General features: G+C 40.5%; 5 protein-coding genes across 5 annotated transcripts; 1 reads left to right on the forward strand and 4 right to left on the reverse strand.

Moving 5' to 3' along the window:
* Nucleotides 1–1,149: 1,149 nt before the first annotated feature.
* On the forward strand, nucleotides 1,150–3,460 carry hmgcl (3-hydroxy-3-methylglutaryl-CoA lyase). Its single transcript, XM_062440169.1, has 9 exons — nucleotides 1,150–1,253; nucleotides 1,472–1,555; nucleotides 1,801–1,908; nucleotides 2,039–2,134; nucleotides 2,260–2,408; nucleotides 2,513–2,576; nucleotides 2,692–2,880; nucleotides 3,003–3,128; nucleotides 3,293–3,460. The coding sequence occupies exons 1-9, from the start codon at nucleotides 1,167–1,169 to the stop codon at nucleotides 3,392–3,394; spliced, it is 1,005 nt and encodes a 334-aa protein (XP_062296153.1). The 5' UTR covers nucleotides 1,150–1,166; the 3' UTR covers nucleotides 3,395–3,460.
* Nucleotides 3,461–5,456: 1,996 nt separating this feature from the next.
* On the reverse strand, nucleotides 5,457–6,480 carry gjb3 (gap junction protein beta 3). Its single transcript, XM_062440230.1, has one exon. It carries the CDS (start codon nucleotides 6,452–6,454, stop codon nucleotides 5,579–5,581), a length of 876 nt encoding a protein of 291 aa, XP_062296214.1. The 5' UTR covers nucleotides 6,455–6,480; the 3' UTR covers nucleotides 5,457–5,578.
* A 4,703-nt stretch (nucleotides 6,481–11,183) lies between these two features.
* Nucleotides 11,184–11,969, reverse strand: LOC134000752 (gap junction beta-4 protein-like). Its single transcript, XM_062440227.1, has one exon. The coding sequence runs from the start codon at nucleotides 11,967–11,969 to the stop codon at nucleotides 11,184–11,186; it is 786 nt and encodes a 261-aa protein (XP_062296211.1).
* Nucleotides 11,970–13,011: 1,042 nt separating this feature from the next.
* ppie (peptidylprolyl isomerase E (cyclophilin E)) lies at nucleotides 13,012–16,929 on the reverse strand. The gene is made up of 10 exons (XM_062439765.1): nucleotides 16,899–16,929; nucleotides 15,677–15,775; nucleotides 15,541–15,584; nucleotides 14,970–14,996; nucleotides 14,739–14,820; nucleotides 14,547–14,650; nucleotides 14,219–14,342; nucleotides 13,875–14,060; nucleotides 13,625–13,767; nucleotides 13,012–13,155 (listed from the first exon to the last, which is right to left on the reverse strand). Exons 1-10 carry the CDS (start codon nucleotides 16,927–16,929, stop codon nucleotides 13,087–13,089), a joined length of 909 nt encoding a protein of 302 aa, XP_062295749.1. The 3' UTR covers nucleotides 13,012–13,086.
* Nucleotides 16,930–17,774: 845 nt separating this feature from the next.
* Nucleotides 17,775–27,457, reverse strand: pabpc4 (poly(A) binding protein, cytoplasmic 4 (inducible form)). The gene is made up of 15 exons (XM_062439764.1): nucleotides 26,871–27,457; nucleotides 24,082–24,275; nucleotides 22,373–22,488; nucleotides 21,208–21,347; nucleotides 21,019–21,113; nucleotides 20,791–20,928; nucleotides 20,588–20,683; nucleotides 20,198–20,467; nucleotides 19,407–19,497; nucleotides 19,158–19,253; nucleotides 18,893–19,023; nucleotides 18,703–18,793; nucleotides 18,480–18,610; nucleotides 18,266–18,390; nucleotides 17,775–18,176 (listed from the first exon to the last, which is right to left on the reverse strand). The coding sequence occupies exons 1-14, from the start codon at nucleotides 27,061–27,063 to the stop codon at nucleotides 18,289–18,291; spliced, it is 1,884 nt and encodes a 627-aa protein (XP_062295748.1). The 5' UTR covers nucleotides 27,064–27,457; the 3' UTR covers nucleotides 17,775–18,176; nucleotides 18,266–18,288.
* Between the last annotated feature and the right edge of the window lie 191 nt (nucleotides 27,458–27,648).

Here is a 27,648-nt window from a genome sequence, read left to right on the forward strand (position 1 = left end):
ATTGCTCTTTAAGATTATGTGTGATAATGATATGCACTACGAAGTAAAGCCAATTATAATTTATTTCTTTTTTTACTTTTTGACACATTAAAGATATTTTTCTAGATTTCTATGTCTGGGCCTTTCATCCTTAACGTCTTTTGGAAAAACAAAACTAAAAACCTTTGAAATTCTGTAGGTCCATTCCCAGACCTACATACATTTACAATGTAAAGGAAATGTCAGGGTCTTTTTTTAGGGTCATATAAGGTCATATTTTCAACAGAAAACTTTTAAAAGTGCCTATAATGTTGAAAATGACAAGTGTCAGAGATTATTTGATTCAGATTCATTCATACAAAAACTGACAAGGCATGAAACAAAAACATTTGGAGGTTATATTTTACACAGGATTAAAGACCCTGAAAGTCTATTTTCTCAAAAAGCTTCTCACTACAGTGATAGAGTTTTACATGAGCACATTTTCCCCCACCAACCTTGAAACAGTGTTATTTCAAATGAGATATTTCTGTCTGTGCTGTTCTCACTGATTTGAAGTGGGTGGGCCTCAACTGGAAACAGTGGATGTGTTTCCACTGTATGCATCCACCAGCATCGGGTTTTAAGCCATCATCAGGAGGCACAGCATCTACGGTATATCAATTATTTTCATGTGCTTGTGCTGACCAGAATTTAGTAATATTTCAATCCAAATCTGATAACAGTAGAATTATTTTACAGAACATTTTGACATGTCACATTAGGAAGAGCACAAGATTAATAAAGAAAATTCATATTTTTAGCTGCTGTGAAAAAGGATTGTTGTGGTTTTGTTTGCTTATGTTGTCTGTCCACCTTAGAATCTGATTAAATAGTGTAATTATCTGTGTTTTTGAGGGTTAAACTCCAAAATAATTAGACTTTTCCCCCATGTACTTTAATTTTAATGTTTCTTAAGTGTGAAAATTTGATGTTATAGGTGGAGAAACTTTGAATGTATTGCTCGAGCTTTAATGGGTATACATAGCTGACCCTATAATTAGCAGGTTTCCACTTAGTAGACTTTATCTAGTAATTGACTCATTTTTTTCCTCCAATCACCGACCGGCAGATGGCGCCCACGCGATGCTTCCATCACTGATAGGCCTCTGAGGAAGAAGTGACGTCAGAGCGGAGGCAGGACAGTCATGGCGGCCGTCATTAGACTTGTCAACAGAAGCACTTTAGGCTCAGTTATGGGTCCGCAGTACCTGGCGTTTAGCTCCGCAACAAAGGTAAAAGCAGTGAGGATTTTTTTGTGTGCTTTTATTCCCCCGCAGGTTGTACTGTGTGCTTTTAAACGGCATCGTCCTCTACGCTCAACCTACCTTGTTAACCTACTTCCCTAGCTTCAGTCAGTCAGTTAGCTACTTCTCAAGCTTAAAATGTTCTTTCTAATTTAACAGCTATGTTTAAACCTCTGTTAAATGTGTTTGTGTCTTGTTTTGCGTAGACTAGCGTAAAAGCAAGTCGAGCTCTTCCGGAAACGGTGAAAATAGTGGAGGTGGGACCCAGAGATGGTCTTCAGAATGAGAAGGTAAGGTTATGTAACAACAATATTTTATCAATTTGATTATACAGCAGCTAATTTAGGCTGTGTATCCCCCTGTCTAATGTTAACCTTGCTTATAAGAGACTGTTTTACCCATCACTGTTCAGCATTAGTAATGTTGTTAAAACAGGTGCATAGTTCATGTATTGTGTAATGAGGAGAAACAATCTATGTGTCAAATGTTTTTAAAGTTTTCCATCATCTTGTCATTTTGCTGCTTCCGCTCCCAGACTATCGTCCCAACAGAGACCAAAATTCATTTGATTGACTTGCTGTCAGAGTCAGGGCTGCGAGTCATTGAGGCCACCAGCTTTGTGTCACCAAAATGGGTTCCACAGGTGAGTTTGTTGGCACAGAGCTCCTAAATGCAAATTGCTGACACACCCTACTTAGGGTAGAGCAGAAACTACAATTGAAAGTGGCTCTCCAGCACTAATTGGTTTCTGTTTATTTTTTTCTAAATTACAGATGGCAGACCAGAAAGAGGTGATGAAGGGGATTTGTAAGAAACCTGGAGTGTCTTACCCGGTCCTCACCCCCAACCTCAAGGGCTTCCAGGCTGCTGTGAGTGTCAGGAATCAGCGTAGACATGCTGTATTGTCCAGTTTCTTATAATGAAAGTGTTGTGTTTAAAATATTTCACAAATTTCACACTTATAATAGCTTTTCTCTGCTCTTGCTTACTGCAGGTGAAAGCAGGAGCTTCAGAGGTGGCCATATTTGGCGCCGCGTCCGAGCTGTTCAGTAAGAAGAATATAAACTGCTCAGTGGACGAGAGCTTACAGCGCTTTGATGAGGTTGTGAAAGCAGCTAAAGAGGCCGGTGTGCCAGTTAGAGGGTAGGATTCTTGGCTTGTCTGTGACTTTAAACACACTTTTAAATCATCAGAAATACAGTGTTTGATCCTTGCACAAGTCTCATCTATTTTTATTGTCCCTACAGTTATGTGTCATGTGTTCTTGGATGTCCGTATGAAGGGAAAGTGGCACCTGAAAAAGTTGCACATGTGAGTTCTTCATATTTTTACAAATCCTGAACTAGCAATCTATTTTTAATGCCATAATAAGAAAAATACAAATAATATATTACTAACGTGCTCTAACTTTGTCTCCATCCTGCAGGTAGCTAAGCGTTTATACTCCATGGGCTGCTATGAGATTTCCCTAGGTGACACCATTGGAGTGGGGACTCCAGGTAGCATGAGTGAAATGCTGGAGGCTGTGAGCAGAGAGGTGCCAGTCGATGCCCTGGCAGTGCACTGCCATGATACCTACGGCCAGGCCCTCGCTAATATCCTTGTAGCCTTGCAGGTCAGACTTGGTTCTGGTTGTTTGACTCCCACCTGAAAATGTCTTTGCAGTTGGTGTGATAGAATTTGCATGTAGCTGATCGATATCAGTGCAGTGTTGACTTCATTTTCTTTGTTTGGCAGATGGGTATCAGTGTGGTAGACTCATCAATTGCAGGACTTGGCGGCTGTCCATATGCCCAGGGGGCCTCTGGGAATGTTGCTACCGAAGATGTAGTCTATATGCTTCATGGACTTGGGATTCAAACAGTAAGGAGCCACACTTTATGTCTCTCTTTCTCTTCTTTACTGAAACTTTGTTTTTCTTAATCAGGGGTTAAACTGATGCCTGGCATATTTTAGTTCTGAGTTGTAATTATTTGCCTTAATGCACAATCTGAAATGCTTGATTTAACTTTCTGTCTCCATCTCAGGGAGTGGACCTCTCCAAACTGATGGATGCTGGAGCTTTCATCTGTCGGACCCTCAACAGGAAATCAAGCTCCAAGGTGGCACAGGCCACCTGCAAACTGTAGGCAGAAGCCAAAACTTTCCCGGACTGTGTACTTCTTCATAACCACATAAACCTTCCTCCCACCTTCGTTTTAGTTTGATTTCTTGTCTAATAGTATGAAAATATTATTTCAGTTGATTGGATGGTCCCGATGCTTGCCTTTGTTAAAAACTGAATATTTGATTATACAATCACTGTATGATAGCACAGCTGGAATAGTGCCTTATGTAAAGTCAGTCTCATCTTACAGATTCTTTCTGATCCTTTCTGTCAAAAGTCATGCCTTTTTTTTCTCCTTTGGATGGTGTACTTACATTACTTTCAGGGCAGTGGGAAAGTCAAAGTGAAGCAAATAATAAAATCTAATGGTAAAAATGTCTTGGGAAGGATGGATAAACTCACTTTTGATGTCAGTAAAGACAGAAATGCTGTTTTGATTTTGATCATCCTCTGTACGCAGTGATCACTGTCTTGAAATGATCGGTGGAAACCATCGGTCCTTATGATCTTGGGCATTGTGCTGGCTTGTGAAAGAAATTATGAAAATATGTGACTTTTTAAATTTTTCACATGTAGAATTTTTAGTTTTATTATGTTTTATTTATTTTAAACTGTCTTCACATTCAAAATGTACATATGAAACTGGATTGTGAATTTAGAAAATAAACACTATTTCATCAGTTAAATATTTCAGTGTTGTGATTAATCTGAAAAAGGGTTTTAAGCACTATAAAAGTCTGTAGTTGTAGCCTCCATTGAGCATATTAGTTGCTTAAAGGAAGTTAATCTTTTACAGTCTCTATTGTGATTTTTGCAGTTTGTTGTCAATGATTCAGAATAAACAAAAAGCTCTTCTTGGCCGCACCTTGTATAACCCGATTGACAAGTATGACAGGCAGACTAAGATTCTTAAAGCAAGCTTCCGCATCACTTAACACACGTGTATACTGCACAGGAAAAAAAGTTTGTCATGATGATTCACAGCTAAAGAAAATGCTAATTGGAATGAAAGTGTGATGATGGTTAATTTAGTAGAATTTGTAATGAGTCAGTAATGGAAACTTCAGTTCCTCAAATGATAAGAATGGTCTTGTTTTTGTTTTCTTTCAGATAGTATCTTACATTTTTTAGAGCTAGCAGTTGTCCGTAATGTACTGTAGAGCATATTTCAGAAATACATATCACATAAAGTAACAATAAGTAGCCCAGTAAAACACATTCAATACATTTAATATATATATATATATAAATTACATTATATACAAGCAGTGCAGTAACATTGTATATAACATTGAGTGACTCAAGAAAATGCATAAATGCTCAGTGAGTCATCTGTTGGTCCAATCTTCCTCCCATTTCCTCTGCTGCGGCTTGTGTGCTCCAGCAACTACCAACACAGAATTAAACAACAGCATTCCTTTCGCCTTATTTAAATCAACAGTGGTCTTGGATGAGGCGAGGTTGTGTACAAGCACGTCAAAACACAGTGAGTGCGGCATAGAACCTGGGACTAAGCATATGCCTGCTGAGACTTCAGATAAACAAATATATTGACAATATATATACCACATGTTACCACTGTAGTAAATCATATCTGAGAAAATGAATTCCGTATAAACATCATCTTTGGCCAGTTGACACACCTTCAAGTATTAGCCAGCCATAATAACATTTACCATCCTGACAGTGACTTGGGCCACCAGGACAGACTATAAAGATAAAATCATGATAAATCATGATAATTTCTGTGATAATAAATCACAGAAATATCTCTTACACTCAGTGACAATCGGGTGACACACCACTGTAGACACTAGCAGGTAGGGTGAATACCTCTGCCAGGTGTGTCCTGCCTCCTTGAGCATTCGATTTCCTTCCCCTCCCTGTGTCAAAATTCCAGTCACAAGAAAGACAGAGAAACTTTACTTGAATGTTCTAACATATTTGTCGCATTGAAAAAGGAACCACACATATTAACTTATCAGCTTAGCTGTAAATATTGTGGATGTTGACGTGGAAACCAGAGCTTTCAACACAGGAACCAACCGGATGAAATTCTGAATGACTCATATTTTTGGGTCTGACACATACTGTAGTTTGGCTCACATTCCTGAGTCTGTCTGTTTTTTGAGGTCAGCAATTGGGTTCTAGCCCAAGCACTGCTGATCTTTTGATCTTTATTCTTTGATATCTGCTTTAGTTTTGATCAGGAAGCAGTGGAAAGATTAGGGGCAGAGGCCCGTATCTTCTTCTCAAGTCTGAGAGTGGATACTCTGTGTGGAGACTTGCTTGCAGTCTTGAAGGATGGGGGCCTATCCTTCTTATCTATTATTTCCAGCCTTGTCATAGGCATGTTGCAGTTATTGAACGGATCGTCGGTGTAGTTGTCATGATGCACAGCCCTGTCGCGATTGCGCCTCTTAAACTTGTTTGTGATTCTTACAATTCTTTTGGAGATGAGATAAATGATCTCACAGATGTTGAGGACGATGCAGAGGGCCGAGGCTCCGACCATGAAGTAGGTGAACACTTTCTTCTCGGTGGGGTGGCCCACGTAGCAGTCCACTACGTTGGGGCAAGGCACCACCTCACACTTGACCACTCTTGGCAGGTAGAAGCTGTTGTACACTCGGTGAAGGATGTAAAGGAAGGCAGCCTCGATGCCCGTCTTTACAAATAAGCTGATCAGGTAGGTCCACCACAAGCCGCCATGTTTCTTGCCCGTGTTGTTGTACAGCTTTGTAGCATTTTCACCATGCTTGGCCTTGTACCTGCGCTCACGGTCATCACGGTACGCCACATGCATGACCACCATGAAGGACGGACAGGTGATGAAGATCAGCTGCAGAGCCCACAGGCGGATGTGGGAAATGGGGAAGTAGTGGTCGTAGCAGACGTTGGCGCAGCCGGGCTGCTTGGTGTTACAATCAAAGTCTTTCTGCTCATCGCCCCACACTCGCTCGGCTGCCACAACGTACACCATCACCCTGAACACGAAGACCACTGAGAGCCATATACGCCCGAAAGCAGTGGAGTATTTGTTCACCCCACTGAGGAGGGCTTGGAAGGTCTTCCAGTCCATGTCTTTGGCTGGCAATCAAATATCTCTTCTCTGGAATTCCACTCTTGGTGGTTGTAGCTTTTCCTCAAACCTAGACAGGACAGAATGAAGAATGGATGAACATGTTTTCATTATCTGCTGAATATTATACTTTCACTCTGTGAGTTGGTGCTGTCCAACATACTCCAGGTGGTTTTAATAACAACTTACCTTTCACTCAGACTTTTTGAAACCAGTAAATTATCTTCCAATGCTCATTTAATGTAAAAACGTGGCAGAGAGGCTAACAACAAGCACCAACAGAAACACACAGTAAAGAGCAGGCCTGCAGCCAAACTGCGTAAAGGAAACAAGTTGGACCAACTTTATTAACACGCCCGGAATTTACATATAATAAACGTAAGAACTTTAATACAAATATTTATTTTAAAAACAAAGTTAATACAACTATTCTTCTAATGTGGATCCTTTGTGTTGACATATTCTAATGAGTGATGGCTACTTTATCTAAGTCTATAACAAAAAAACAGCCTATTACACACGGGCTGTAAAAAGTTATTTGGACATATTTGGACATATTTTTTTGATTGGTTATTGTTTCTACCGACATGTGCCCCTTTTACTAAGACCAGTGATGAATAATGGCTCCAAAGACTGCTGCGTAAAAGCCAATGAATCAACTATTGAAAAGGGAACGATCAACGCGAATTTAGAAAACTGATCTCTGACACATCAAAAGCTCATTATGACGAGTTCTTCGCTTACCAGAAGAAGTTTTAGTCCATTTTATGTTACAAGATACTGGAGCAGATGTAAGTCCGATGGTCTTCTCGATGTTTTGAACGTCGTTTTAGTCCTTTAACGCACACATTTGGTCACCGTCGACAGGTAGAGGAGCGCAGTGTCGAGAAATGTGCCCGTGGGTGTGGTTAAAGAAGTGGAGCTGCCCCAGATGTTCCTCTCTCTTTTTCTTCCTCTCTCTCCCTCTCTCTCTTTTACGCACACGCCACTGCTAGGTGGAAAGTCAAATACTTATAAATAATATAATTTCAACTCCTACGCATAATACGTCTTTGGAGAATAATCTGTTTTGGAACCACATATTTAATCCCAGTTTTGAGGACGTGATACCATACATGATTCAGGTGTGAGGTTTCCATTCTAGGGACCACCAGGGGTCCTTGTGAGGGTCTGAGTTAGTGTGAATGAGAGAATTCAAAGGGGTGAATTCTCTCATTCACACTAACGCAGACCCTCACAAGGACCCCCCCCCCCCCCCCCCCAAGTCACCACATTCAGACTCAGGACTCAAGTTAATGTCAGACAGCAAAAATCTTCTCAGACTGAATTAAGTGGGGCAATACCTGTTCAACAGCGTATTTGTTGAAGAATAGCTAAACTGATCACCATTACATTTAAAATGTTTAGTAGCAACAAGCTTAGGTTCACTGTTTTCTTTCTCAATGTTTCCATGATTAAGACCTGTTTACTTGCCCTAACTTGTTTCTGAGTACTACAGTATATGATGTGGACACACCCTGGGGTGAATGCATTTTTTTGTTGTGGGACATTTCCTTTATCTCCTTTTCTTACTAGTACTAGGCAACATGCTTTGGTTGAAAGGTTTGATATAGTACTGTGATGAAAGATGAGGGAGCTGGTGGAGAAGAGGTGTAGGTGTAGTAATTCATCCTTATCTACACCTTTTATCAGAAAAATATTTTGCATTTACAGTCTTCACCTTTTTTCTAAATTTCATTTAACAAAAAAAAGGAAAAGAAAGTGTTCAAAAGGCAGGTATATTGTATTTCCTTTATCCTTTTCAGATCCAAGCTCTACTCAAATAACACTTTTCTCAACCGCTGTTAAGCTCGCCCTCATTGTCTGATCATGAGCCGTGTCTTTTGTCTCCATTATGCCATTCGCTGACTTCTACAACCAAACGTCTTTTCCATAGATTTTGCAATCACTGTGTTACTCCTCTGCAGGGATAACATCATAAGCAGTGTTTGTAGGTGTTAAAAGGAATATCAAATTTCAGCCTGCTTGAAGTGTTGTAGCTGTGCCAGGGCTTGCCAGTTCCTGCCAGCCAGAACCTGCTCTAAGATCCATTGAAACCTGTGTTTACATAATATAAAAACATATACCACTAGTTCATGTATCATTTGTCTCAAGTCAAGTACAGTCAAGTTTATTTGTGTAACTCAGACGCACATACAGTGTCTCAATGCGCTTGTGTAAGGCCCGCAACAGGAACAGCTTTAATAAAGCCCAAGATAAAGTGTTCTCCAAAAACATCAAAGGTTGTGCCTGTAATTTATGTGAATGTGATGTAAGCATACCACAAGCTCTGAATGAAAAGTTGGATAGCCCAATAATCAGGCTAGACTGCAATTTTTCAGTCTGGAACCAGGCTTACACTTTGGTGCTTTTATATGTTTTTTTACAGTTGTGATTGCCCACAAGTAATTCAAAATCAGCCTTTTACATCTTTGAATAACTTTAAGAGGATTTTCTTAACATATTATGCACACTTTTCCATCTGTGTATAAATAATAAAAACGTTCATGCTAAAACTGGCTGAATTTGTCCGACACAAACAGTGAAAAGTAACACTGAAGGATTATTGTGGCACCACTTTCTCTAAATGAATGAACCCCGCCTTGAAGTCTTGCAGCTACAAGCTAAAACTCTCAGAATATTGTTATAAGTCTGGACTACAGTGGTGCTTTTCAGGAAAGTCTACGACATTCAGTCCAGGCATGTGAACGCAACATCTGTACTCGCCCCATTTAGAGCTTCTCAGTAGAGGAGAATTCCATGCAATGGGGGAGGGAGATGTGACCAAAAAAAAAGTTCCTCCTTGGCTCCAGATGAACTGGTTCAGGCAGTCCGCTGGGACACACCTGGAAGAATGCAGCTCATGACTCAACCTCTGCCAGTCGCAAGTCTCAACAAGACGAGCCGTCACAATAGGATAAACACTTTTCACTGTTGGTGCCATGAAGCAGAGGAAGGAAATGTACCAGGACAGAGTAAGCGAGGACAGGAGGAAACGTGTCAGCACATTAACTGAACCACCCAGTGCACCCAAGGAAAAACAGAGCCAAAGCTTAAAATAATGAACAGTCACTTTCCCCAAATCACACACACACAAAAACATATTTTCCCACTTACTCATTTAGATATATTTGCTTTTATCTGTTAAAGATTCAGATATATCCCCAATACAGTGCAGTGAAGATGACACATTACCTTTAAATAACAAAACTCAACTTGTTTTTCATGAAACAATGACCTCGCTACTGTGATAATCCACAGACCTCGCTGTTAATAGTTTTCATCGGAACAACTCCTGAAATGGATGTTAATGGTTCCAGTGAAAAGTGTTAACAGACAGTGCTTGTAGATTATCCTCTTATTGTTTGTGGAAAGACTCTTGGCTGTTTGAGTTTCTTAAATGTCAGTTTTAAACTACTTTGAGCAGCCCAGACGTCATGTATTCACCTCTGTGGTATTGAGGTGACAGCAGAAATGTCAGAGGCAGATAAAATATATATATCTGCATAGCTCAATACAATGGGAGATTGAGAAAATACTTTGCGAACCACTACATCTGCCTTCATCACACGTCACAGTGTAAACACTGGAATCATCTATTCAGAGGTTGTATGGAATGACAAATTCCTGCGTTGGGTGGGCCCACACATCAACTGTAGATGAATCAAAGTGAGGAGTGGGAGACTTCTCCTCTGCCCTTCTCAAAGTACCAATCAACCTAAACAATGAGGGTGTTGCTCATAGCAACAGGGCAATCTCACAGCCAGTGAGTAGGGAGAGCTCCAAGAAACACATGGAGAGAAAAATAGAAGCAGAAAATGTGTAATATTTGATTCTCTTAAATACTGTGTGTTATTGCACTTACAGTACATGCTCAAGATGCACTGCTGTGTATTGACCTCTCTAAACAGACTTCCCTGGACATATGCCAACAAAACTCAAAACTTCAAAATTATTATCTTTATTGGAAAATAATATTAACAACTCTACAGCCACACTGTGCCTCACTGCTATGACATATACACATCCTGATAAATTAACAACAGTGTTCACAAAACCTCATTGCTCTCTTCTGCCTGTACACAGACAGCAATTTAAACATGAAAACAGATAGGGACAGTTAACATGCACACATTTTCTTTCAAGTTTGTTCAATTCCATGAAGTATAGTATTCAAAGAGTAAAAAATAAAAGCTGTCTAGAGTGCACATATGAACATCTGAGTGAAGGGAAGAAACAGTATGGTTGGGTGAAAGCATTTGGAGGCACTGAGCAGAAGGGAAAATCTTACACAGAAAACCACATGTGTTTGTAAAACCATCCACTGCAAACCACAGGATGACTCATACATTTGAACTCAAGGCTAAATCTGAGGCTACATCGCACAGACATGGCTTTTTCTTTGTACAGGCTTAATCTGTAAACACTCTGAACCCGAACTGACGACCAGCAGTACATTCCAGATCAATGATACGTAGCAAGCTGAAAGTTTGTTCAGTGATCCTCTTGTCATCCAGAGTTTTATATTCTGGACAGAAGTCACAGTAAAGAACTGAATCCACAGCAGTTCAGTTTCTGAGCAGACAAATGTCTGCTGGCAAGTCTTTTTTAGAAAGTGCCTGTGGAATGAGGAGAGGCAGCTTTGCTTTCCCAAGTCTTTGTTTCTAAATAAGTTTATACTCTCAGTCCGTCAAGATACTGCAACACTGTATGAAGGTGCAGGAGTTTCAGGGGTGCTTTTCAACTTCAGAGTTTTGGAGTCCATCAAGGTGCTTCCACTAGACATTGTGTTGGTGTTAATGTGGCGAGAGTGATGGACTGCGGTGAAACACTCACGGCAACGTTTACCAATCAGGTAGACGATTTCAAAAATGGAGAGGAGGATGCAGGCCAGGCTGGTGACCACCATGAAGATGGTGAAGATTCTTTTCTCAGTGGGCCGAGCAATGAAGCAGTCCACCTTGTTGGGACAGGGCTTCTCCTCACACTTGATGAGCGAGGGGAAGTCGTAGCCCGCGTAGATGTGATAGAGGAGGTAAACAAAGGTGGTGTCCACACCTATTTTGAAGAACAGAGTGAGGACGTAGGTCCACCACAGGCCTCCACGCTTCTTGCCGGTGTTCTGGTAAAGACGGTGGCAGTTCTCGCCATACTTGAGTCTGTGTTTCTTCTCCCGGTCTTCCCTGTAGGCCACGTGCATCACCACCAGGAGTGAGGGGCAGGTGACAAAGATGAGCTGCAGGGCCCACAGCCGGACATGGGAGACGGGGAAGAAGTGGTCATAGCAGACGTTGTGGCACCCAGGCTGCGCCGTGTTGCATTTAAAGTCCTTCTGTTCATCACCCCATACCTTCTCTGCTGCCACCACAAACACCATCACCCTGAAGAGGAAAACAATAGAGAGCCACACTCGGCCGAAGGCTGTGGAGTACTTGTTCACTCCACTGAGGAGGCCCTGGAGGAATGCCCAGTTCATGACGAGGTTTGTTCACACTCTGTCTTCTCTTCCTGCTGATGAAAGACAGACAAAACTCTTTTAAGTAAAGGCTACAAATATCAGGTATTTCTATCAACCAGCCTTAAAATAAAAATGAAACAATCACATCACAGATGAAAAAAAACCAACAACAACCAAAGAAACTCCCCCAAAAAACAAGAAAACTAAATAGAACAGCAAAGGGGGAAATTGATATCTGGAATTCGTGTGTTACATCTCTTTAAGGAAAAACACAAACGGAGTGTCAAATAAGCGCTAAAGAGGCTCCAAGCTTCCATTAAAGCTCATAGTTTTCGCTTTTGTATACGGTACTTTTTCCTTAAAACAGCTGCTTTACTAAAGGAAGACAGCTCTTACTCAGATCAGCCATTCACTTGCCAGCGCCTGCCGTAAGCGCTTTCAACTTTCCACATTCCGTGCGCAATTGTGCGTATCCAAGACTTAAAAACTTACTAAATCAGTTAAAAACCAACAAGATCTCATTATTATACGATTCAGAGCTTTATGTATGAATCCGAGTACTTACAGTTTATTCGCGGTTGCTGCGGTCCAGTGTTGGAGAGGGGGAACAGACGTTGGATGAACTTCTCCGATCAGATCTCAGCAATTTCTCAACAGGACAAGAGAAAAGTGGGTGGAGTCGTTCGCTTGCCATGTCTTCGCACCACTCGACCTGCTCAGGTGTGGCAGCTACACCCCACCAAATATTTGCCTGACCCATCATGTTAAGAGCAGGTTTTATTTACTATTTATTATTATTATAATATTAATTATAATGTGGTCCAGCAGGCTCCCTGATTTTTTTTTGTCCGTAATTAATCACACTACTATTTTCCAAAATTAAATTGTTTTATAAATAAGTTCTTATGCAACTTTAAAGAAGAAGGTAAGCATCAGCAGATCAATGTGACATTTCAAGTGTACAAAGTAAACAGACATCGAGCTTCAGATTCTTTATTACAAAAGGTGTTTATTGAAATATTTACATGGTTGAAGATTGAATTCCAAGGTGAAAAAGACCATGAACACACTCGTGCTCTCAGACATACACTGCCTCCATACACACATACAAAAAAAGGCACACACTTTATTTTGTTTACACATATTCTCCACAGTCTGAGATGATGACTTTCTGCTTCGGCTTCCCGTCTTTTGCTCCCTGAGCCTGTGGACACAAAATAGTTTTTTTTTTTAAAAAGAGTTAAAGTGATCAGAGTGACACCATCAACCTTTATATGGGGTTAGAATAAATACAAATGTCCACTACTTCCATTATTTCTGTAAATATTGTGTTTGAAATAAGAATTAAAATTGCAGTTATGTGACTGTTATTAGTACTTTAAATATGTTCATTTAGTCTCTAAAAATCAAATATAATCAACTTCCTGCCTGATTCTTCTACTAATTATTCACCAATTTTATTGACACGGAACAAATAAAGTGAAAAGCAAAAAGCAATATTTATAATGAAGAACTGATTGGGAATAACTTAAAAATATGATTGAGCGCACTTTTTTGACTTGTGATGGCAAGGTAAATTAAACCCTTTATGTGGTAGTGAAACATGTGATTGTCATATATATCTTTTTTTTTAAAGTGATTTTTATGGCTCATTAGGCTCATTAATCCCTTACCTCAATTGCACGAAGCACATCCATCCCCTCCACCAGCTCTCCAAACACCACGTGTTTGCCGTCCAGCCAGTCCGTTTTGTCGGTGGTGAGGAAGAACTGAGAGCCATTACTGTTCGGCCCAGAGTTGGCCATAGAGAGCTGCCCTGTGTGCACAAGAGACAAAGTTTGGCACAGGATCTGCTAGTAAACACACACTGTGAACCTTACAGCACTGGTTAACAGATCACACAGTCTTTAGAGAGGTCCTCACCTGGAGCGGTGTGTTTCAGGACAAAGTTTTCGTCGTCAAACTTCCGCCCGTAGATGGATTTGCCGCCGGTGCCGTTGTGGTTGGTAAAGTCACCTCCTTGGCACATAAACTGAGGGATGATGCGGTGAAAGCTGCTGCCCTTGTAACCAAAGCCCTTCTCATGTGTGCACAAGCAGCGGAAGTTCTCTGTGCGAAATGGAAGAAAACATGTCCGTGTCACTTTTTGATTCTTTGATAAGACACTTGTGGTTATTTTATCTTTTTCTATTCTTTATACAAATGTATTAATGTCCGCCTACAGTATATATTTTAGACAACGATGTGATGGTGAACAGCATACAAACCTGCTGTCATGGGAACAATATCAGCCCGAAGGAGGAAGCGTAGTCTCCCTGCCGGCTTGTTGCCGATCTTGATGTCCATATAGACCTGTGGATTGACTCTGCCCTTTTTAGCTGGGGGCTCACCCTGCAAAAACACATCATATGTCACTCATATATAGTCATCAGCTGTGGGAAGCTGTGGCTCAGGAGGTAAAGCAGGTCGTGCACTAATCAGAAGATCAGCGGTTCACATGACATGCAGTTTAAAGTTCTTTGAGTGATCAGAAGGCTAGAAAAGAGCTATATAAATGTATACTCACTACACACACTAGAAGGAAAGCTATCTCACCTCTTGTGCAGCAGTGTTGGGTGTTTCTCCCGCTGCCGACTCCTCCTCACCCTCTTCTGCGGTCTTCCCTGAGAACTTCTTCAGCCAGTCATCATCCGACCACACTGAGGGAAAGAGAGAGCTAAAATCAGAACCCAGGATTTAAATAACAGTCCGGGCAAAGCCATCTAATAACACGCTCTCATCAATTACCTGGTCGAGAAGAGCCTTCTTTGATTCTCATGGGCTTGGCGATGTTAACCCGGATAGTCCGTCCAAAAAGCTCAGACTCATTCTGGTAGAGAAACAGAGCAATAACATAACATTAACATGGAAACAAGAAGCTAAATTCTGGGACCTTTAATATAAACTTACCACACTCAGGTTTTAGAAATATGAATGAAACTTTATTGACAAATGCGTGAAGCAATGAGATCCACTTACCATGTTATCAATAGCTGCTGCAGCATCCTGCAGATAAAGATAAAGGGCATAAATAAAGTACATTATGCACACAAATATGAGATTATTCTCATATGCTGCAGCTAAGGATCATTTTCTTTATTGATTAATAAGCTGATTATTTTCTCGAGTGAAAAATGGCCATTATAACTTCTTAGAGCCCAAGATGACATCTTTGACTGTCTCCTTTCATCCAATCAACAGTCCGAAATACAAAGATATTCATCATAAATGACACATAAAACCTTTAAATCCTCACATATGAAAAGCTGCAACCAGGAAATGTTAGCATTTTCTCTTAAAAAATGACAAAAACTATTTAATTTATTTATCAAAATAGCTGCAAACAAACTTTCTATTGGTTGACCAATCCAATTACTTGACTAATTGTTGCTGCTCAAAACTCATAGCTCAATTAAAATGTGTTCATCCCTAAATAATGCAACTGGAGGTGTAGTCTGTCAATTTCTGAATTGAACCAATTATGACTCTAAATATGATCCTATTCATGTTAAAGGCATCATCGTGTAGCTGTATAATACATAGGACATACCTCCACCATCTCAAACTCAATGAACGCAAATCCTCTGTGCTTTTCTGAAAATTGAACACAAGACACAATGAATCAGCTTCATGTTTATCTTACTCACAGTATGTTTCATGTTACACACAAGAACTCCTGTCCGTACCTGTTTCATAGTCTAAAGGTATCTGGATGTCTGTGATGTCTCCAAAAGGGATGAAAGCTGCATGTAACACCTTCTCATCCACCTCCTCTGCCAGACCACCTGAGAAGAAAGACACAGTGCTGAAAATAAACTGGTGAAAGCAGATTGAGAATACCAGAGCAGGTTAAGTGCTGCAACGAAGACTCATGAGTGTGTGAGTGTTTTCCTTCTTGTTACTTCAGTTAAATGTTTGAGCTCCACTGTGCAGAATGATGTATGTACAGAGTTTGACACCAGAAAGCTGTTTTCACATTCATCTGCTGAAAGTGAAAGGTTTCTTCGTGCTCACTGAAAATCTGATTTTTAGGGGTTGACCTACGAGCATGATTTATGACAAGAAACTTTTAACTGATTCACATTTTGCATATCAATTTTTTGTTCACATGTAATCTGTAATATGGTATGAGGTCGTAATTGTAGTTGCTCCACGTAGACTGACCTACCTGTTACATTAATTGGAGATATAGTTGACAAGCCAGGTAAAGCAATATTTTGATGCTACGTTAATGCTGATAAATAACTTTTCTAACTAATCTAGGTGGACAGCAAGCATTCAAACACAAAGAACAGACTTGACAGTGAAGTAACAGACTTATGTAAAGCTGTTAAATTTCTGAAATATAAAATATTTGCATTTTTGGAGATTTTGAATGAGGGAGAAGGAGGATATGTTACTTTGAGGATTTAAACGTCCTAATTATTTTATTAATGGAAATCCCACATCAGACACACATTTTTGTTCCATGCATAGTATTATTACATGCATATTTATACATAATACGCGTCTATTAATACATAATACACGTCTACTGAGGCATAGTACGTGTCTGTAGGGGATCATTCATTTCTCCATCTATCGGTATAGATATTTCTTGTTGTTTTGTTTATTTTCCAAACAGTTCATGACAAAAACTGACGCAAAGCAGCATAAATATGGTGTTTGGGAAATTGTTCAAAGTTTAAAATCACCACAGTATATAGTTATATAGTATAGTGTTTTATGTTATGTTATAAGCCGGCTAATTCCCTCCGTTTCTCGTGTGTTTTTTCGTGTTATGGTCCTTTCATGCATGTTAAGTTGTCTCTAAGTTCCTTCTTTATAAACTCATGATATAAACGCGTTAGCTGTATATAATGAAACAACACATTTCAGGGATTTTTGAAACAATTACTATTAACTTACCGACATACAGCACTCGTTTGCTGGACGCCATGTTGGATGTAACCCTTCAACTTTGACCGCAGCAGTTTGTCGTCAGTGGAAACTACAGCCCGCTGCTGTGCTTTACTCCTCTGCAGCGCCCCCTGTCGAAGAACTCCTGCAGCAGCCACATCACAACACCTGTTTCTATCAGTCATAATTCATCTTATTTATTATCATTACTTTAATGCAGGGAAAGTTCATCATGCTCTGTGTTTTCTTGCTACACTGATTTTCTGCTTTCTCTATATTCAAGCTCTTTAACGTCATTATTTTTTTTCGTTTCACAGACCACGTGTCCTCTATGGCTGTTATTTCCCATGTTGGCTAATTCAACTTTTGAATGACAGTTTGAGCATAAAATTACCATGTGCAGAATTGTATTTTATTACAACGTGATCATACGTATTTTGATAGTTTTTATGCAATGTATGATGTATGTATATAAATTCAACATAAATATATCACTACTGATTTCAGAGCTTAATATCAAAACATATCAAAATAGTTTAATAACAAACACATTTATCTATAATTTTCAAAAAATTTCAAGACACATCTATCCCTGACCTTTTTGTCTTTAGTGCATCATAATCATGTGGCCAAAGAGGTAACAAATCATATGAATTTAGCAATATAATTTCAACATTATATTGTTTGTGCTTCCCCTCTGGTGCCCCGACTCTTACCCTAAACCTGCTTTGACCGTCTGTACGAAACTGAGTTATGCTTTTTGTTTGTTAACACTGCCTTTGAAAATGTCTATGCACACCACTGACTAATGTTTGTTAGATACACAAATACACACTTGGATCAGAAGACAATAGACAACATGTAATCAAAATAACACAAGAGTGGTAACCTTGATAAATCATCCCTTTATTGAGAATAATCATACACCTATGATAACACGATGGGATGGAGGAGTCCATCATTTCAAACCAAACATAAAACTTTCAAGCAAAGGAAAAGAACAAGGCTCATTTTCCTTTTTAGAAAACAGATTTCTCTCCTTCGCCACAAAGTGAAGGACCTTAATTCAAGACTCATTCGCATTATTGCTTTTGGTATGCAGTTTAAAAGTATTACAGAACTAGAAAATTATGAACTGTAATATTTTTCAAAATGTTCAAGTATATTTTAAAATTACATTTTCCTTTTTTTTTCTCAGTTTTTGTTTTTGCATAATCGTTCAGAGGACTCAGTCGTCTGGAGTCAGTGTTGTGTGTCTCTCCCCATCTCTGCTCATTTCTCTGTGACCTGAAACAACACAGTTACTTTTATTAGTGCCAAAAAACTTGCTTGGATAATGTCATAACCAATAACTGACTGATGATGTATTATCATACCAATCTAATACAGTACACAGTCTTCAGGAAGTGGCAGCAGCAGCAGTAGGAGCCATGCTGCCCACTTTCTGGGTGGCATCTTTCTTTGCCTGGTGGGCCTGTAGCACTGCAACGGCTTCTTCCACCTGAAAAAGATGTTACAGCAATGCAGTGTAAGCGCTTGGATAACAGACACATCTTCTTAGTGTGACAACAAAAGATGGAGAAAGTGTACCTTTGAGCGCAGAGATTCATGAGACTCCAGCATATGCAGCAGTTCAGAGTTGTCAATCTCCAGCAGCATGCCCGTGATCTTGCCTGCCAGGTTAGCATGCATGCCCTGAATCAGTGGAAACAGACGTTCCCCTGAAATAAAACAATGAAGTGAAGTAGAATAAAACAACCAAATACAATCTGAAAAGCATTACGGTCCATTCATTCAGATATGGGAGTCTTACCTAGCATCTGCTTCTGCTCCTGAGGTGGTGCAGCAGCCAGCATGGAGGCTGTAAGAGGCTCCTGGCCCTGAACGTGCACCGCTGGCTGAGCCTGACAGGCACAAATTAAAGACATAGTAAAGAAAAATATTTATGGGTTGGAGGCTAGATATGACAGCAAAACAAGATGTGATTGGCTTTTTAGTCATACCTGCTGTAAGGCAATAGGTTGTACCACCTGGGGGTTGGGGTTACGCACACCGGTGGCATATTTGTAAGGAGGCATAGCCCGAGGTCCAGGGACTCCCATTGAAGGACGAGGACCCATGGTCTGGCCAGTAGCTAGCAGACGGGAGGAAAAAAGGAATCAGATTTACACAGTGTATTGCTAATCACTTTTGAACACTTAACTGTAAAATGTCTCTAAATGTAATGACACAAAAAAGCTAAAGTCAAAGTCAATAAGTTGAACACACCTCGTGGGCCCTGTGCGCTGCCACTAGGAGTCATATGTCTCAGGCTGGCGCGTGGGCCTGGCTGACGCAGTGAGTTGGGTATCCCCTGGAAACCACCTGAGAGTGACAGATGCAAGGAGAAAAAGAATAAGTTAGGTACAAAACACAACTGCTTAACATGTGGTCTTTCATAGTATATCTATAATGTCGGATAAGTAATTATAGATTTACTACACATGCAAGACAGATGCCCCGGTCCCATGTGCTCACCTTGACCTCTACCACCTTGTTGCTGCCACCTGGGGTTGGGTCGCATTTGGGCCAGCTGATTTGGTGCATAGTATGTAGTCCTATTCTGGGCCTGGTGGGCACAAGAGAGGCATTAAAATCATACCCTATTGAAATCACTTTAGTGAATACCCTTAAAATAAACAAACAAACAAACAAAAAATAACAGTCTAAACCTAACCCCAAATATGAAAGTGTGATCATCCTAACATATTATTTTAAACTCACGTTAACTGTTTTTTTGGCCACCTGGGCAGCAGAATAAGCTGTAAAAACTACACTTATTTACAGCTAAGAGTTGATCTGACGAACTTATTAGCAAACTGTTGCATATGTACACACCCAGCAGACACCATGCAACATTATCATTCATTTGTCACTTTTGTGCCCGTGGGTGCATGTCCAAATATTCAGTCTCCTTTAACCTCTGTTTTTGGTCTATGATAACTTGTAGGAAATGCTAACTCCAGTCTGCCTTCTGGTGCTGGGCAGATAGTGTACAGTGTTCTTTTTGTTTGTTTGTTTGTTTGGGGGTTTTTTTGTATATTGATGACTGTGACCCAAAAAATGCTGTGGACCAGAAAACCAAAAAAGTGACCTGAAAGACACCGATACTTGATGGGAAACCTGACAGGAACTGCAGAATGTCATGATAATTTTGTGTGGGTACATTTATATGAGCAACCACATAGTCATGTGATCATTTTTTAGAATAAACATTTGAATTATAGCTACTTTAATATGCACACCAACTCAGACTTTGATTTTCACACCTGTGGCACAGCTGGCATGAAGTAGCCACTGGTGGGCTGGAACTGATTAATGATGGCGTTAGCCGGCATGGCCCTCATGCCAGCAATACGCTGCATGTACTGGTTGGTGAGGTGGGCTTTGCGCTCTTCTTTGCGCTGAGCAAGAGCCACGTAGAGGGGTTTGGAGCCAACGATACGTCCATTCATCTCAGTCACAGCTTTGGTGGCCTCCTCGGGGGAGGAGAAGCAGACGAAGCCAAAGCCTTTGGAGCGACCCTCCTCCAGCATCACCTAAAATATATAAAGTTTGTTTCTGGTTAATTTCAAACATACAACACTGCTGCTATATTTATAATGCAATTACATTTATCAAGTGATAATGCATTGTGCCATCTGTTTGATCCCTCTCACCTTGGCACTTGTAATGGAACCGAATGGAGAGAACTCCTTACGCAGTTTTTCATCGTCTATGGTGTCATCAAGGTTCTTAATGTAGAGATTAACACCCTGAAATCAAAGACAAACAGTTATGATGTAGCTAGCAGTTTAACTGAGATACTGTAACTGTACTGTAAAAAGACTGACTATATATTAAAGGCTTAGTTTCTGCAGACCTGATAACGACTGATCCTTTCTTGTTTCAGCAGCTCAAATTTCCTCTTCAGCTCTGCCTGGCGCTCCATTTTTTTCTGAGCTCTGCCTACAAACACTGTCTTGCCATTGAGTTCGGTGCCATTCATGTCCTCTACAGCCTATGGATCAAGCCATTAAAGCCATTATTATCAGAGGGAATTTATAACGGATAAAGACAGACCTGATACATTTCCATGAGACTAAAGTACCTTGTTAGCATCCTCATGTTTCTCATAACTAACGAATCCGAAGCCTCTGGATTTGCCAGTGGGGTCTGTCATAACCTTCACGCTGAGTGTTTTGCCTGTAGGGGTTAAAGGTCAGCCATATGCATGAAATACAGCAGAACCAGACTACATTAAAGATTAGAGCAATAAACATTCATCTAGTCAGATTACCATATTTGTCAAAAAGTTCCTTTAGTCGTTCGTCATCCATATCGTCCCCAAAGTTCTTGATGTAGACATTGGTAAACTCCTTGGCTTTGGCACCAAGTTCAGCCTCCCGTTCCTTGCGAGATTTGAAACGACCCACGAATCTGAGGATAGAGGAAGAGCAACAATACACACTCTTGTAAAACAGTTCTGACTGAGCTGGGAAAGCAAACCAGGATCCATCTCTTTTGACCTCCTTTTTCCAAACCGAAGTTCCGCAATGACATGAAGACCTGACCACCCGATCATGTTCAGTAAAAAAAAAAAAAAAACTAAAACAATCCAGTACATTATTTTACAAAAACAGGGACAACATTCACGAGACAAGTCACAGCGACATTTCATCATGTGAATTGTCATTCCTGGGGTAAACAATGAAAAACCATTCAATTGCTGTTAATATCACCAGAGGCAGGCAGATACGTTGGCATGCTTGACAACACAGTGACAACCATCTTAATTCTTGGTCCAAAACTTGATGAGGAGGTGGATGGAGAGGGATGTAGGGACAGAGTCTCACAGTAGAAAGGAAAGCTGAGGAGGACCAAATGATCTTATATACCTTGCTATGACGACCTCTCCCCTTCTGCCATCCAGTATTGCATTCCTGCATTCGATCCATCACTAAAACACACAAGCGTGGTCATACACACACACACACAAACACTCTAAGACGATGTGACCAGCGAGTGGATAAATGAGGCAACAGAAAATGCGTCTGGTAGGAAAGATAAGAGTAAGTAAAAGTTTAGTAGTTTATTATCTTTCAGTTTAGAGGTTATCTTCATACTGGCGATAGTGAGAGATGAGCTTATTAGTCATATTATTTACACACAAACTCACCAACCGAAAAAAGACACAAAACATCAGGTCACTCATCACAAGTATAGAACAGAAGTTACAAATGGACAATAAATTGATCAATTTTAATAAACATAAGCTATTGCAATGATCACCATACTTTCAATAAGTACTACACCATTTACATCTGGACTTTCAACATCACAATGACTTTAATATATACTATCAATCACTGTAAAAGTCAAGCTAAATTCTTCTTAAGTCTTTCAAAAACACAGGCAACAATGAACCCCCTTTGTCCCCAGCACCTAGATAATCGGACACTCACACCTTGCGGTCATTCAGAAGCATGCCGTTCATCTTCTCAATGGCACGGTCAGCAGCATCCTGGGTCTCAAAGTGGACAAATGCGTAGCCTTTGGAACCATTTTCATCACACACCACCTGGAGCACAGGAAGACAATTGTGTAAATATGCTAAATTAGAGGCTTCATGCTCGGCTTAAAAATCCACTTAAAGGAAAATCAGAGATTTCTTTTGAAACACATTATACATGTTAGAAAATAATTGCTGAAAGCGTGAAAAGAGAACTATAGTTGAATAGTAGTGAAAAGTGAACTATATAGTACTAAATTGTGAAGCATTAAACTGTTTCTCACAATTTCTATGTTCAGGATTTTTTGGGCAGGTCTGAAATGGTTGCTTGGTGTCACAGAGATGTTACTAGTACAACACCCTCCACCATGCACCATATAAACACTAGAGTGCACGAACACAGTCACTTTTTTTTACACCAGGTAGTTTTACAAACTTTCATCGGAGACAAATGGGATTGACTTTGGATAATCTCTTGTAAATGGGGCCATTTTCAGTCAGCGTTAGTGCTCAAGGAGTTATTTTAAACCCGGCTGAAACATCCATTGATGGTTGGAGCCGCGAGTGGTTTCAACTTCAGTACCGGCTGTTCAGCTGGGAGGACGGGTAAACTCATACAAAAAATGTATGCAGTGCCGACAGCACCAGCTGTGCGGCCGGTGGTGACATCTGCCGGGCAGCACATCACCAAAAAGCACAGTGTGAGAGGCAATTGTTTCAAGGGGGATGGCCACAATGGAGCTGCCAAGGACATTTTGGCAGAGAAGTGAGTAACTGTAAGTGCACCGGACAATAACTGAAGATAATGATTATTGGTGATAGATTGATTTGTTAACTAGTCATTTAAGTTAACTTTTTTTCCAGAAAAAACCCATGTTTACCTACAAAATATGTGCCGAATTAAAAAGTGTCTCCTAACCTGACTTTATTTTTAAAATATCACCCATTCTGCTTGACTTACACCTAAAAACAAGGCCTATTTAAAATTGTGTATTTTTATACTGGAGTTTGGTATGAGCATTGTTAACTCAGAGGGTTGAGCCATGCTTTCAGTGCCCCCAGTGTTTCAGAACAGAGACTACTGCTTATTTTTCCACACACCTAATTTTATATTACCGGTGAATGTTTTAATCATTCAAATTTGGCTGGGTGGTTAATAACACGTTGTTCTGTAGTTTAACAAACTCAGAACAAATATTCATTATTGCTTTACACAGATGACAGTGTAACATTTTGGAAATAACGGTTCTTTGCTTCTCAGCCTGTTAAATATGAAGCTATGGCCAGTGACAAGTTATCTTAGTTTAGCATAAAGACTGTAAAACAGGGAAACAGCAAGCCTGGCTATTTCCAAAGGAGATGTAACATGCCTATCAGCACCTCTACAAAATCTCAAAAAGCCAAGTGTGAAAATAACATTTTGTAGTTTTAGAGTTTGTGTACTTTATTTCTTGGTGACTTTAAAAACTTCTGGCAAGTGCATTTTGCTCTCTTCAGACAGTCAGGCAAGCTGTTTCCCCACCTAACCTCCTGCTGGCCGAAGCTTCATACCTAATGTACATGTAATATGAGAGTGGTGTTGATCTTCTCATTTATTGCTCTGCAAGAAAGCAAATAAGCACAATTCCCAAAATTGTCAAACTTAATTTATGACAACTCTACCTTGCAGGAGAGGATGTTGCCAAAGGCAGAGAAGGTGTCATACAGGGCTTTGTTGTCTATGGACTTGTCGAGGTTCTTGATGAACACGTTGCCCACTCCAGACTTCCTGAGGGAAGGGTCTCTTTGGGACCACATGATTCTGATTGGCTTCCCTTTCACCACGTCAAAGTTCATGGTGTCCAGGGCTCTCTCAGCTGGTGGGGGAGGATGGGCAGACAGGCGGAGGGAAAGGTCATGGCTGGTTGTTTACATGGAACCACAAGCTTGAAAACATATAGTCAGTAAATGTATGCTGCATATCATGTTTCAATACATCATGGATAACCTGTGCTGTACTGTAGCACTCTCACACCAGACTGCTACTCTGCCAGTATCATGGTGCTTTTGTTATAACCACAAACACAGCACTCCACTAAAATAACACAAGGTTACAGTGGAGTATATTAAAACACTTTGTCTCCCTGTGCGATGCGTACCACAATGAAGAATCCCTGCTGCCAGGCCATTACCAAGGCACGTGTAACATGGGTAAGATACTGCAGTAGACCATGTGGCTGATGAGCTTTCTATGAACAGCTGGGACATGTGTGGGGGCAGCTGCATGGGCAAGCAGGGAACACATGGCCCTCTTCTCTTACGTACCACATGCTACTGGGCCACGTCCCACCGAGGCCCGCTGTAGTAGCAGTGCAGTAGGCCCTCTGATAACACAAACAGGCCTAAACTGTGGTGTTAAGATAAAAAGTTCACAAGTTTTTTTCACATCAATCAAATCAATCTGTGGTCTTTCTGCTCTGTTTAAGGTTGAATTTACACTCTCTCTGTTGCTTTAACTCTTATATAGGATAGGCTCTTATGTGGGCACACATGCCAAACATCCTTTTGTTCAGTCACTCCACAGTAACACACACACACACATACACACATACACACACAGGCCAGGCTGTCCAGCTAAAAATGTCTGGTAAACAAAACAGAGCTGCCTTGCGTCTGCTGGCATCAGCAGTTTGGCTTGCAATTGTACTTTACAACTCGTGTGCTGAGAGAAGGTGTGATCGCTGTCAAACATGTGGACTTCCAGAGGGTTCACAGAGGGACTCTTGGCTTTAAAAAGGCAAAATTATTGTTGTAACACACAAGGATTATTCATATAGTAGCTGGTGTGATTTAGAATGGTGCATGCTTCTGTGAAGCACTCGGTGTAATAAAATGTAAACAACAATGGATTCGAAATGCATTGTACTCCTCTTTACTGTTAACCATTTCTATGAGGAAGTTATTACGGAGCAGGCAAATTTTGGGCTGCTCAGAAAGATGTTCTATAATTAGAGAGGGGTCCTGGGAGGTATGTGTTGGCATGGGCTGTGAGTGGAGCATTATCTACCATTGATGGGGAAGAGACACATTCAACTAGAATGCTTAGATGAGTAACAACAGGTCTCGTGAGCGCTTACACATGCAGCTATGACATGTAGAAATCCACGGGACTTTGTGATAAACCTCGACAACAGCTTTGCTTTCCATGAAATTCTCTGGCCTATCATGGTACAGTTCTTCAAGTATATTTTGCAAAAGCTGTATCAGTGGGTTTGTGTTTTTTTGTCAGGCTATTGCCCCACAGGCATGGGCCTAGTATCCATTTAAATACTCAATAACAGCCACCACCCCCCACGTCTACACCTTCAACAACAAATGGTGTCTTCTCACTTGTGGCTCCTCTTACGTTTACTCAAGCGAACGATACCAAATTTCTGGAAGCAAGCCAGTTGGACCCTATCATTACTCCAGCTTTTGGTAACTGACTCGGGCACAGATACATTGTGACAGGTGTTTAACGTTGATACCAGAGGCAGAAAAAAGTCCACACAATGTAAACAACCACAACACCTGCTACTATTGCTCAACACTTCCATACCATTGACTGTGAAAGGAAAAGCGTTAACATAAGTCACTTAAAAACACTTTGACACATTTGACAGACATGCACATTTAAGCATCAAGTCCTAACAGATTAACTATCAGCAATATCTTCTCAGGATAGCCCTGTTACATAATTAAATTCATTTTCAATCTGTTTGAAAAATAAAGATGGGATTAAATCCAAATAGAAACCGGATCAAGTCCTTGATACTACACCAAACAATATACACATGGCTTGGCATGTCAAGCAGGCAGTTCAGGGGTCATTGTTCAGCTGTGCTTGTCCCTTTTCTTGCTTTCAGTAAAAATACAGCAGCAGAGGGCAATGGGAATTAAATTCACTCATTGGTCCCTTTAAATAGGAGCAGAAGTGGGTCATTTGGGTTGAATTAAAAAAAATAAAAATCCTACATGCAGTGTTGTAATTGATATGAACTGATTTGAATGAGTTCACAGCTAACTGTTAAACATAAGTCAACTCTGCATGTGGTGGGCGCTTTAACTGTAGTATTCAAATATATTACCAGGAGTGTAAAAGAACTGGGCCATGCTTATGTGGGTCAAATGACTGCTCAAACTAGACCGAACAACTGCCATGACTGTCCTATTTGAGCACAAAAACATTACATTAAACAAAAATCCAGTGTCAGCACCGGCAGTGTTTCTGAACCTGCATTTCATTATGTAGGCTAGACAGGAATTACCCAATAGGCAGTTTTAAGGGTTGACATTGAAAGCATGTGTGACAATGTCAATATATGAAGGATGCATGTGGGTTTTAAATAAGCCGCATGCATGATTTCTGCAAAATAACATGCTCCAACTGCATAATGCGCCTTCAGTGTGTGTGTGAATGTGTCGTTTCTTACCATCAGCGGGCTGGGAGAAGTTCACGTAAGCGTATCCCAGCGATCGCCGGGTGATCATGTCTCGGCATACCCGAATGGAAAGCACCGGTCCGGCTGGGCTGAATTTCTCATACAGCATAGCCTCCGTGATATCGGGGTGCAGGTCGCCGACGTAAAGAGAAGCCATCGGATAACTCGCAGTCGCTGTGTTCATAACTCGGAATTCACAATAGAAATTAAAGCAGAGCTTCCCTCAAAAAAAAAAAAAAGGCAGAAAATAAAGCCGGTATGAGCTGTATTCCCGGTCCGAGCTGCGCGTCAATTCTCAGCTACAGACAGCTGATCGTTTTCCAGTTTAGACCTGGAAAATTACGATATATAATCGATGTCTTCTGAAGTATTTCTTCCTTTAAAGACCCAGAGCCTCCTGTTTCTGTTATTTTTTTTAAATTAAGATTTTGCTTTTTTTTTTTTTTTTAAATCGTTTGTATTTCTTTAAGTATAAGGTGCTTGTTTTTATTTTGATTTTGTTGATTTTTATATTTTTTTATGTATTTTTATTTAAGTTTTTCAAGAACAGTGAGTTAGACACTCACGGTCGTTTTGTGGCCGGGGAAAGAGACTGCGTGAGGAAAGCATGGGCACTTTATAGACAGTGCAGTGCGGAGGAAATAGTGGCCAGGGTCAAATTTAGGATAGGAAAAAAAAAAAAAAAAAAAAGCAGAGCGAGTGTACGGTGTAAAAGGGAGAGCGCACACTGCTGTCCCAACTACACAGCCAGGCTCCCCACAGCGACATC

The sequence above is a fragment of the Scomber scombrus genome, chromosome 19 (genome assembly GCF_963691925.1).
Source record: "Scomber scombrus chromosome 19, fScoSco1.1, whole genome shotgun sequence".
Taxonomy (NCBI): Eukaryota; Metazoa; Chordata; class Actinopteri; order Scombriformes; family Scombridae; genus Scomber; species Scomber scombrus.

Bases quoted from the DNA above. Each gene is read 5' to 3' on its own strand.
- hmgcl (XM_062440169.1), top strand. From the start codon at position 1,167: ATGGCGGCCGTCATTAGACTTGTCAACAGAAGCACTTTAGGCTCAGTT. The intron at 1,909-2,038 runs GTGAGTTTGTTG...TCTAAATTACAG, and splicing joins CACCAAAATGGGTTCCACAG to ATGGCAGACCAGAAAGAGGT. The intron at 2,881-3,002 runs GTCAGACTTGGT...TTTGTTTGGCAG, and splicing joins ATATCCTTGTAGCCTTGCAG to ATGGGTATCAGTGTGGTAGA.
- gjb3 (XM_062440230.1), bottom strand. From the start codon at position 6,454: ATGGACTGGAAGACCTTCCAAGCCCTCCTCAGTGGGGTGAACAAATAC.
- LOC134000752 (XM_062440227.1), bottom strand. From the start codon at position 11,969: ATGAACTGGGCATTCCTCCAGGGCCTCCTCAGTGGAGTGAACAAGTAC.
- ppie (XM_062439765.1), bottom strand. From the start codon at position 16,929: ATGGCGTCCAGCAAACGAGTGCTGTATGTCG. The intron at 14,997-15,540 runs GTATGTCCTATG...CTTTATCTGCAG, and splicing joins TTGAGTTTGAGATGGTGGAG to GATGCTGCAGCAGCTATTGA. The intron at 14,651-14,738 runs GTAATTGATGAG...TCTTTCCCTCAG, and splicing joins AGAAGGCTCTTCTCGACCAG to TGTGGTCGGATGATGACTGG.
- pabpc4 (XM_062439764.1), bottom strand. From the start codon at position 27,063: ATGAACACAGCGACTGCGAGTTATCCGATGGCTTCTCTTTACGTCGGC. The intron at 20,684-20,790 runs GTCTGCAGAAAC...CTTTGATTTCAG, and splicing joins AAAGGATCAGTCGTTATCAG to GGTGTTAATCTCTACATTAA. The intron at 18,391-18,479 runs GTACACTTTCTC...CATCTTTTTCAG, and splicing joins ATGAATCTCTGCGCTCAAAG to GTGGAAGAAGCCGTTGCAGT.